Here is an 11,522-nt window from a genome sequence, read left to right as displayed (position 1 = left end):
CCTTCCACTTTTTATCGAATATTTCCAAATCGCAGGAGTAAACATTTACGTGACTCTGACTTTGTTTGTTTTTGTTACGTTCGCAAAAACGTTATGACAAAGAGAGGGGACATTAAAAATGCGTTGCTCAGTGAAAGGCTGAGATGCTATTTTAGAGATGCAATGGTTAATTAAACAATTGACGGAAAAATGTAGTTCGTTCATTTTTTAATTTTACTTATTTTTGCCCTTGACAACAATACCTCTTTTATAGTGTTGATTATCATAAGAAAAATAACACTCCTGATCGTTGGATCTCTTTTGACATTTCAATTGGATCTTTTTTGACAGCCGTTTTGATTCAGTCCGCACTACCTAGGTATTAACCACTGGTGGGCTTCCAGTATCGAGGAAAATGTGGAAATAACTAATCGTTACTGAAAATAATCTGCCAGTTCCTTTGTGAATTTTCAAAATATATTCATGTGAAAGAGTTTATTTTAATGTTTTCTATCCATGTAACACTGTGACCAAATACATTAGGTTTTGTGATTTTTCAATCAATCGCAATAAACAGGATAGCTTCTGAAGATTATTCTTCCCCATCAGTAGGATATTTCCGTATCCAATATTGGATGCATAAAACCTTGTGCCTCCAATGTAACGCTCTCGTTTTCGAAGTTCTCCAAATATTCATTCATTCAGAATGAATTCAGATTCAACTTCATACAAATGATCTCTAAATCAACGATAGTCCTACGTCACCCTTGCGGTTATACCATAGATATAACCCACTTCCTGTTTTTAAATTAAAAATAATTATCAAAAAATGTTGTCATTATCCCTGATGATTACCTCTCACAAATATGAAGCAAAATTTTCACTGTTATTGCACCAATGTTGGACCAACAATTTGTAGTTTGTTTGACATATGTGTCTACCATTCGTTTTTTGTAACATGTACCAATGATTAGTAGGGTAGAAAATGACTAGAGAATTGGTAACATGTACCAAAAAATTCGTCATATTTACTAAATCTTCCTCTCAGTGTACACACTCCAGTATAAAGATGAAAGACATAGTTCTATGTCAAAAAGGGATGACGCAAATTCGTTTTATTCTGAACGAAACCCGATATTTTTAATATGTGAATAACCAAGTTACTTTGTTTTTTTTTCTGTGGAGTGACGCTATCATATTTTTTAATTTTATAAAAAATGATATTTCAAGTGAAAAATATGACATATATGTCAATTTAAAGGAATGCATACAACTCTGTTAGCAGAGTCTGAAACATCAACCGGACAATTGCACACGTGAAAGGTTTTATTTTCGTTTTGTGGAAATATGATCATTAAAATTGGGAAGGGCTACGATAGAAGGAAAAAGAAAAAAAATGAAACCTGTTTCCATGTTCTTTGCAAGTGCTATAATGAGTGCGATCGAACTTCTCCGTCACGGGTTCTTCGTAAAAATGGTATACAATGCCACTTATCAACAAAACCATCTTCGAAATGCACCTGATCACACCTGTTTTTCTGTGATGACCACGTTGAAAATCCTTACTTATGCATTATGTTCACTCTATCCACTTGTCTCGTTGAGACTCCCGTTCATATTTCAAATGACGGTGGTTTGCAATTTCGCACAACAAGCTGTTTAAAACGAGTAAACGGTGCCAAATAATACCTCTCGAAAATGGCCGAAGAAGAATAGGGGTAGGATGAATGATGTGATATACAATGAAAAAACCCAACACTTCCCGAGAAATTTTTTAGAATTTCGTTTACTTCATATGTCTGAACGATGTGTACTTCCAGGATAACAATTCGGAATCGTGCGCGCACTTAAACTGTTAAGTAGGAACGACCTGTGTCCTATTAAGGTGTAGGAAATTACTGCTATAAAATATCCTAATCCGACGAGGCTTACTCGATATATACAAATACTACCTATCGACCATTATCGTTGATTGCCACAGCTGAATCTCAGTAATGGTCGTCACCTTATACACGATATGCCTATGCAAACTTATTGTTGTACATAACTATTTACACCACGACACTTCTGGTCTAGCAAAATATGAAGTGTGCTCATGTCACTCGATCGGACGGACGTCATATACTGAGCGAGGGTCGCTTCTTGCGCTCGCCCTTACTGTTCTTGCCGAAAATGTTGCCCAACGCTTTGGACACGCTGTTGACGCCCAGTTTTCGCCGGAGCGGAAGCGCCCGAAAGAGTTGCGTCGAGCGGGCCTCCCGGATCAGTGATTGGAATGCTAGCGAAACGCCGGCGAAGTTCTCCGCGGCCGAGACCTCGTAGAATTGGCACGAGTACCGGAAGGAGAGCTCCTGACCGTCGTTGACAGATATCTCTCTGTGGGTGAATGGGGATGAGAAACAGTTTATTTTTTTTGAGAAGCATCATATCGTTTTGGGGCTCACCTCGCATGGTCAAGATCGCTTTTGTTGCCCAGCAGAAGTATGGTGTAGTACGACGGTAGTTTGAGTTTTGTCAACTGTTGCAGGTAGTCGGCAGCCTCTTCGAAGCTAGCCTTATCACAGATTGAGTACACCACGACGAATGCGTCGCCCCAGCGGAGATGCTCGTACAGACAACCTCGTTTCTGTGGGGGGTGGAGTGAATATTAGAGACTCGTCTCACAAAGGATCATATTTTAACATTACATCACATTTAGACGTGTCCAGGATCTCTACTTCCGTAGTGACATTGTCGTAGATTATGCTATGTCGGTAGAGGAAATCTGTTGGGAAAAATGGGAATGTGTTGTTAATCAAAGGCTTGGGCGAACGGAACGTTGAGACTTACCCCTCGAAGAGCTGTACTCGCCGATGTAGCGCTTGGTAAGGTACCGCACGGTGACGGCTATAATGGAAATGAGATGATAAGAGTTAAATTCAATGATAATTTATAATCAGACGAACAAAAAGAAAGGTTGGGTACATGGATCGCTAATGCCGGTGTTCATGAACAACTATTCAGCCATTCTAGGCTAAACTGATAGAGTGGTTCTCTGATTGTCGTGAAAAGTGGTAGTTTTGTTCCCTATCGCAAAATATTAGACCCGTATTTTTAAATTTTTTTACTAGGGTGCCCATTTCCATTTTAGGGTGGTCTAAAAAACCAACTTTACCCTTTTTTTTAAAATGACTTTTGACGTAGAACTACGTCTTTCAGGAAGGGTGCCAAATCAGAAAACAGGTCACGTTTTTATGAAATAAAGTTGACGTTTATAACTATTTTCACTGTGAACGAACTATCATGATTTGTATACCAATCGAATCGGAAATTCTCTAAGATTTGTTTGATATGCTATACATTACAATTCGCTAATCTCTAAACGGTTTAAATTCATGAAAACTGGAAGAACTTCCTTTTTACCCATACATTTGTTCTGCCGATTTTTGTGCTAACCCTACCCGTATTTCGAATGCTTATAACTCGAACATTTCTTAACAGATCGGAAAGATGTTTGCATCAAGTGATAGGAAATATTTCTGCGCGTCTATCACAATTAATAAAATGTTATTTTTCATGAGATGAACAATTCAATAACTGTAAGTGTTATCTAGCGCCCTAACTGCCAAGTTTTGATTGGCACAATTTACAGTTTCCCCAACACAAACTTCAAAATCGATGTAGCTGTGGAAATCCGCTTTGCAAATATACATGCAAGTCGGGGTTATTTTTGTTCCCACCGAGCTGTGTTTCCCTAACACGGACTTCAAAATTAATGTGCCTGGAGGAATCCGCTTTCCAAATACATGCAAGTCGGGGAGTAACAAAGAACATAAACTATTACAAAAATTTCGATGTATTTTAAAACAGCATTCGAAGTGGTAAACAAGTGGATTCCATAATATAATTTCGTCGAAAATTTGCGGTCGCGTCCTAGATACAACCCCTTACAATTTTTTAAAATTTCTTTTAAAAAGCTATTGAACTACTGGACTGATTCACATGTTCGACACATCAAATTAAAGCATATAAGCTGGTCTTTTAAAAACTACGATCTCAGTAAACTTGAATTTATTTGTTTTTATTATTATTGATTGTATTTGTTTTTAATGATTTTCATGGTCTCGGGACCAAGGTCGCTATATATTTTTATATTTTTTTTCTTGAAAGCTGAGGATTTTTACATAACATATCCAATAATCAGTGAGGCGTTATTTTTTATTTTTGAGCTATGATTTTTCAAAATTGACCGATGGACCGAAAAATCAATTTCTCCCCTTTTTTTCACAACTAAAATTCATCACTTTTGAACTACTGGACCGATTCAGACGATCGACATACCAAATTAAATCCAATGAGCTAGTCTTGTTCTAAAAATTATTAAACTTGGAAAAAATCGGATCTTGTTTTTGTAATTATTGATTGTAATTGTTTTTCATAGTTTACATGATTGCGGAACCGAGGGCGCCTTATTTTTTAATTTTTTTTGAAAGCTGAGGTTTGTTCACATAACATATCTAAATATCAGCAAGTGTTTTTATTCGTTTTTGAGTTATGATTTTTCAAAGTCATGTTTTCAGTTTTCATTCAATATTCCTATGCGACTGGACTGCATCTATGTGACTAGAATCCAATTTTTACTTTGGTATTTTTTCAAAGAAGAACAACTCATTGGCTTCAAATTGGTATATCGATCATCGGAACCGACCCAGTAGTTGAAAAGTTATGAATTTTTGAAAAAGGTAATTTTTGGAAAAAGGGGGAGAAATGATTTTTTGAATCATCGGTTAATTTTGAAAAATCATAACTCAAAAACAAAAATTAATGCCTCTCTAATTTTTAAATATATTATGTAAAAAATCTTCAGCTTTCAAGAAAAAATATAAAAAAATAGTGCGCCCTTGGTCCCGAGACCATGAAAAACAAATGCAATCAAGAACTACGGAAACAAAATTTTCGTAGTAATTTTATATATCGATCATCAAAATCAACTTAGTAGATTAAAAGTTATGAGTTTTTGAAAAAGGTCATTTTTGGAAAAAAAAGATTTTTTGGACAACTCTAAAATGAAAATGGGCACCCTAATAAAAAAATACGGGTATAATATTTTGCGATAGAGAAAAAAAACAACCACTTTTCACGAAAATCTGGGAACCAATATATCGGTTTGACATGGAATGGCTTTATAACAATGGAATTCTATCTGTCTTTCTGATTCGTACAACGGATATTTCAATAGGGACGCTACAAAAGTAGACCGATAGGGACAGCAAACGACGTCATATTTTTTCCCGTTCTCTTGACATTTCTCTTCCGTAAGGTTTGCCATTTCATAATGGAAAGATATACGATCCAACAACGAGTCGATATTATTAAAATTTACTACCGAAATTCTGAGTCAATGACCTCAACTTTAAGAGCGCTACGTCCAATTTATGGTCGTCATAATCATCCTGTCAGATCAACAACTGAGCGTCTGGAAAAATTTGAATCTACAGGCACAGTACAAAATGTTCCAGTGCCAGTGAGACAAAGAAGTGCCCGTAGCCGCTGAAATGAAACACAAACTCCTGCATAACTCGAGAACTAATCAAGCAAATGGAACCAAATTTGGCATGTGAGGGGTTTTGGGTACGAGAAATGTTTCTATGGTGGTTTGACACCCCTTCCTCCTCTGGAAGGGGGAAGGGGTTCCATAAAAATATTACACATATTTCAACCAAAAATATCCCAACGAAAATTTTCGGAAACTTGAAGGAATTCGAAAATGTTCTACAATTACATTGTGATAAACGTTGTTAGTCCATTTGATGTTTGCACTAAAGAAATTGATCTTTGCTCGCAAGTGGAAATGGATTTTCAGGTGAAAAAATGCACTCATTTCATTATTTTTTCAGTATCAAACATTGTATTCCACGTAACGGAGAAATATGTTATTTGCAAGTGATTGAAAAATCTTGAAAGAGAGTTATATCTGAAAATAATTTGATACTGACGAATTTCATGCCAACTCGACTAGCTATTGGCAGCTCCATCTCGGATAGCAGCGAAACGTTGTGGGTGTAAGCGCATGGATCTTTTAGGCAACTTTGCATACATGAAATATTCAACAAAGAATTGGACTACTTTTTAAAAAGGACCAAAATGTTTTTTTCTTAATTTTTAATTTTAACTCAAAAACTATATTACCTACAAAATTCGAGTCGGAGGACAAAATGTAGAAAATTGTTAAAATTTTCATAAAAAATATCAACATTTTTTCAAAAGAAAATTCGCTGAAAAAAAATTATTTCAATAGTTGAAACTCAAATAACAAAAAAGTTTTCCTAACAACCAGTGTTGCCACACGTACAGATTTATCTGGAAAGGTACAGATTTTTTCGTTGTTCTTGTTACATATTACAGATTTTTGTCAAAAAGTACAGATTGATACAGATTCTTCCGCGTGTGAAATTTCTATCGAAAATTTTATTGAATGATAGTATGCAATCTAAATTTAGAAACTAGAGACTAGACACTGGTTACGAAAAAGGGCTATATTTTAATTTTTTTTAATGCTTCCCTCCAATATACTCCGCTTGGCTCCGCACACACCTTTCACCCGTTTTTTCCATGCTGCTGCTCGGAAACTACTATAGTGACAAAAAACGTGTTTTCGTACGTTTATAGCAGATACTTCAAGCTACCGAACGCACTATTCGTTTTTTCGTTATTTAATAGCCATACCTCCGTAATCAAACACACGAGTGTTTTGAGGCTAGCAAATGGAAATGTACGGCGTTAATACGTATTGGTATTTGAAGTATGTCAATCTAGATATAAAGTGAGCAAGTAAATATAATATTTTGTAGTAAATAAATGAGTATTTTTTTCATATTTCATGATTTTTCTCTGCAATGAATAATTCCGATGGTACAGATGTTTTGAAGGAAAAGTATAGATGAGAAAGATTTTTTGAAAGATATTTTGAAAATTAAAATTATTTTTTCTCGAAAACATGTTTCTTAAAAAATCTGAAAAAATAAATATGAATAGCCCTTACGATTTCCAACAAGTCACCCATACATCGGAAGATGGGAACTGTTACAGGGGAAAAGCTTTTCGAACAACAACTTTTTCATGTTTTTCTTTGAAAATTTACTTTTAATGTTTGATTCGTAACATTTCTAAACTTTTTTTCTATTTAGAAACATGTCAAGAACATGTCAAACGCGAGAATTTACAAACATAAATAAAACGAATAGAACATATTTTTTTTTCAGGGGTCTCCATATCAAAATGTCCAATATTTTAGAAACTATAAAAGATAGAAAGTAGACGTCTTCGACGAAAGTTCATATTTTAATAAAATCTAAAACAAAAAAAAAGTTGTTGTTAGAAAAACTTTTTCCCTGTAAAAGTGCCAATCTTCCGATGTAGTGAAGACTTGTTCGAAATTGTAAGAGATATTCATATATATTTTTTGGAGGATTTTAGAAAAATACGTTTTTGAGAAAAATGAGTTAATTTTTAAAATATTTTTATTTTATCAGCGAAATTTGTTTTTCAAAAATTTTTTGGTATTTTTTAAATAATAATTCAATCAATTTTCTACATTTGAGCCGAATTTTGTAGGTATTATAGTTTTTGAATTATATTTTTTTTGTAATAAATCAAGTAGAAAAAAATTTGGCCCTTTTAAAAAAGTAGTCTAATTCTTTTTTTGCTCAAAAGACCCATGTGTTTACACCCACAACGTTTCGCTGCTATCTAAGATTATGCTGCCAACTCCTAAGACGAGTTGTCTATTATTATGACGAGTTTTGGTAGAAGTACTAGGGAACTTATAGCAAAAAGAAATAGTAAAGGTTCGATCAAAAGGAAGATCAATCAATGAAATGTTCTGCGATTAGACCCATGAACGTTCGCTTAGTAAGAAAGAGTGATTGTTGAAGGCATTGATAACAAAAAATCATTTTAGGTGGGACGAAGTTTACCGGGTCAGCGAGCCTCAGATAAAAGTGCAACGCTGTGGGTACAAAGACATTGGTCATTTAACTTTGTATACCTGAAATATTCAAAAACGAATAAGACTACTTTTTGAAAAGGACCTAACTATTAGAACTACAAAATGTTAGTTGGGGAATGATATGCAGGAAATTATTTATGTTTTCATTAAAAATATAAAACAAATTCGCAGGTCGGTTAAATTAGGGTGGAATTGTTCAGCTTTTTTAGTTTCTTTATACTATATATATATTTTAGTTTCTTTATACTTTATACTATAGTTTCTTTATACTATAATGAACGAACGGCAAACCGTTCGTTCATTAGTGTCAAAATAAGAGCATTTTTTTCTGCACCACTTTTATTTGCTCTGCCAGGTGCCAGGTACCGCGTAGCTCGATACCTCCGAAACAGCTCGAGTCGGCGCTCGACTCTTCGATGAGCGACATGCAAGGTGCAACAACTGTTCTCTCGCCTCCGACGCTGTCTGCATCTCGCGGAGAGTTATTTTTATCGCTAATTTTAATTATTGGAATCTCGTCGAAACGAACTCCGCCAAGGTGGCTATTTAAAGTCAAAATGTAGCCGCCAAACACTCCTCGACCCTCTCTCACTCTTCTCAACTTCACTGTTGAGGTGATTAATAACACTCCTTTTTCTTTCATTGCCCCCTCGAGCACTTGACTACCAACGACGCCAAGATGATCACCGGGTTGAATGTTGATTTAGTGATTGAAAGACCAATAATTAGGTTATTACATTACATTATATTTCTTCGGGCAGTCAGTATAGAAAAAAAGGGCGGTAAATTGCCATACCGGATGAGATTTACCGTAATGGCTGTAAAACGGCTCGGCAGCATCAGGGGATGATGCATTGATGCATTTGTTTGACTCGCGATCAGACGTTGACAGCATCAATCAAGCGTGACGAGGTGTCCGCGCAAGCTGCGGCCAATTCGATGCTCGCATTGAATGGGATTTTTTGTCGTAAGGCAGTCACTGACAGGTTGCCCGGTTAATTGGCACTCGAATATGGTTGAGATGGATTGCCAGGGGGTGATGGTGGCGGCAGAGGCCAAACTGTATGAACCGAGCGCGGGTAAAAGTCAAGGTTTTATAGTGAGAGAGGTGAAATTAGGTTTTGAAATTAACATTTGTACCTCTTTCAATCGCAGTGGTACGTACCCCGGGCCCGTTGAACCGAGACACTAGATGCATTTTTAATTGATCAGTACGGATCACGGCATCTATTTTGAAGACCTATATGCGAACCAATGTTTCTCTCGGCTGATTAACAGGCTTCGTCCATATGCTTCTTGCCGTGTTGTGAGCTTTTCAAGAACCGTTTGGAGCTCTGCCAGCAGTCAATTGAATGTCGACTTCAGTCAAGTTGAATTTGTTGACAGAACAAGCGTACTTTTTTGTGTACGCTGTCGTATTGCGCGTGTAATTATGTTGTTTTTGGTGTATACGGTGCACTTTAATCACCTCCTCCAATTAGGTTGGTTCGTTCGTCGATTTTTCGACATAACAGAATAATTTCTGATTTCAACTGGTACACGAGGATGTTTGAACTTGTCACGCAAAACCGTACGGTGAATTCTTCGTCTGAAGGAGGAGAGAAGATGACGACTCAATAATTGTTTGGATGATGCTTGCTGTACAGAAATGAAAAATGCGGGTATTCTAACGAAATACTACTGGATATATTCTAATGGTGTTGCGCGGTTGACGAATTTCATGCCAACCCCTCTTATGGTGGGTTTGGACTAGGGATATATTTTTGTGAAGAAATATGATGAGATTTATAGAAATCGCATCAACCGTTTACACTAGCGCGAACTTATGTAATGAATATATTCATATTTTTGGTGAATTTATTCACCTGAAGTAGAACTGCATCCAACCTGTATCGAACCTTCTTACCAGTGAGAAATTCACAAGCGTTTAACGGGTGTTAAATAAAAAATAAGAATTTTTTCAATACCTTTCAGTAACTCAAATAAAGAGCGTAGAATTTTCTTTCTCCAAGAAAATTGCTCTTTGGGCTCCCTAGAAACATTAGGCTGTTTGGTTTTGCTAGTTTGAATTTAGTCAAAGCAAAGATGGCGTCGAAACAGCACGTGCTCTGCGAACGCATTGTACGGTTCTACGAAACGCATTTCCAGCAAGGAAAAAAGTTCACGGTGGCACATTTTAAGGAAGAAAATGTACCTGTCAGTATGGTATATCGTATCCTGGGTTCCCTGAACGTAGAGCGGAAGGTCGGAAGTGGTCGTCCGGTGACGATAATGACGAAGCAGAGGAAGACATCGTTAAAGAAGCTGTTTGACAACAAGGACGCAACCAGCCTGCGTGACGCCGGTCGGAAATATGGCTGCTCCCACGTATTGATCCTCAAGATGGAAGGAATCGTCTGCATGAAGAAGACGAGGTCGCCGGAGTACACGGAGGAGCAGATTGAGACGGTTAAATCACAGTGTCGGTGGATGACCAAAAAATACTGCGGAACGTCTTTCGTTCTGGACGACGAAAGCTATTTTCCGCTGTCCAAAACGCATATTCCAGGAAATGATAATTACTACTCCAGCGACAAGTCAACCACACCGCCTGAAGTGAAATACAAGTTCAAGCACAAGTTTGAAAAAAGGTTATGTTGTACATCGCCATTTCCGACCGGGGCATTTCAAAGCCTTGGTTTAAGCCGAGCGGTCTGGCAATCAACCAACAAATCTATCGAGGAGAGTGGCTCGATAAAACCCTGCTGCCGTTCCTGAACGCGCATCACGCGGATGGGAAGTACGTCTTCTGGCCGGACAAGGCGTCTTCCCATTACGCCAAGAAGACGCTGGCGTATCTTGAGGAGAAAAAGATACCGTTCGTGCCGAAAGATCGTAACTCAACAAACTTGCCCCAGTGCCGCCCAATAGAGGATTTCTTTGGCTCACTCAGTGCCCTAGTGTATAAAAACAATTGGAGGGCCAAGGACACGAAGCAACTGACTACATGAATCCGGAAAATGGACGTAAGTGCCGTACAACGTTCGCGACAAAGTTGCGTCGAACAGCAGACCAACTCAAACCCTTTACTCAAACATTGACTGACATTTTTTTGAAGAAAATACATTATGTTAATAATAAAAAATACTGAAATCGATGAAAAAACTTTTTTTTTATATGTGATTGAAAAAATTCTCATTTTTTATTTAACACCCGTTACATATGCCTGAATTTATTCTATTCATAGTCGTTATATATACCTCAAAGAAATGTAACATATATATTCTCACCCGTTTACATCTATTTTCGCGTGAATAAATCCATCTATATATTTTTTTTATCCAAAATATATATTTTTATTAATGCTCATATGGCGTCAACCTGACGGGGCCGGGAGTTCAATATTTCGACAATGTTTGCCTTATAACTATGTTAGTAATATGTAACCGATTACTCGCGGTTGGCTCGAGGCTAGTATTACAAGTGTTTTCGTAATTGTGATGTTGCTGTCTTCAATGCTCTGTACCTGTGCCCAACACGGGATACTTCCTATTGGGATGCAGCTGACCATTAATCA

At 36.9% G+C, this 11,522-nt stretch overlaps 1 protein-coding gene across 10 annotated transcripts in view; it reads right to left on the bottom strand.

Annotated features, from left to right (window-relative positions):
* Positions 1–1,746: 1,746 nt before the first annotated feature.
* Positions 1,747–11,522, bottom strand: part of LOC129761114 (ras-related and estrogen-regulated growth inhibitor-like) — a 173,872-nt gene continuing 164,096 nt past the window's right edge. For all 10 annotated transcript variants that reach the window (XM_055758824.1, XM_055758816.1, XM_055758819.1 and 7 more), the window contains 4 exons: positions 2,809–2,865; positions 2,667–2,743; positions 2,424–2,605; positions 1,747–2,355 (listed from right to left, as the gene is read on the bottom strand). In XM_055758824.1, coding sequence (XP_055614799.1) covers positions 2,097–2,355; positions 2,424–2,605; positions 2,667–2,743; positions 2,809–2,865 — 575 coding nt within the window. In that variant the 3' untranslated portion in view covers positions 1,747–2,096. The remainder of the gene's footprint in view (positions 2,356–2,423; positions 2,606–2,666; positions 2,744–2,808; positions 2,866–11,522) is intronic.

This window comes from Toxorhynchites rutilus, chromosome 1 (genome assembly GCF_029784135.1).
Source record: "Toxorhynchites rutilus septentrionalis strain SRP chromosome 1, ASM2978413v1, whole genome shotgun sequence".
Lineage (NCBI taxonomy): Eukaryota > Metazoa > Arthropoda > Insecta > Diptera > Culicidae > Toxorhynchites > Toxorhynchites rutilus.
The sequence above is the reverse complement of the archived record's forward strand: the minus strand, read 5'-3'. Positions and strand labels throughout refer to the sequence as shown.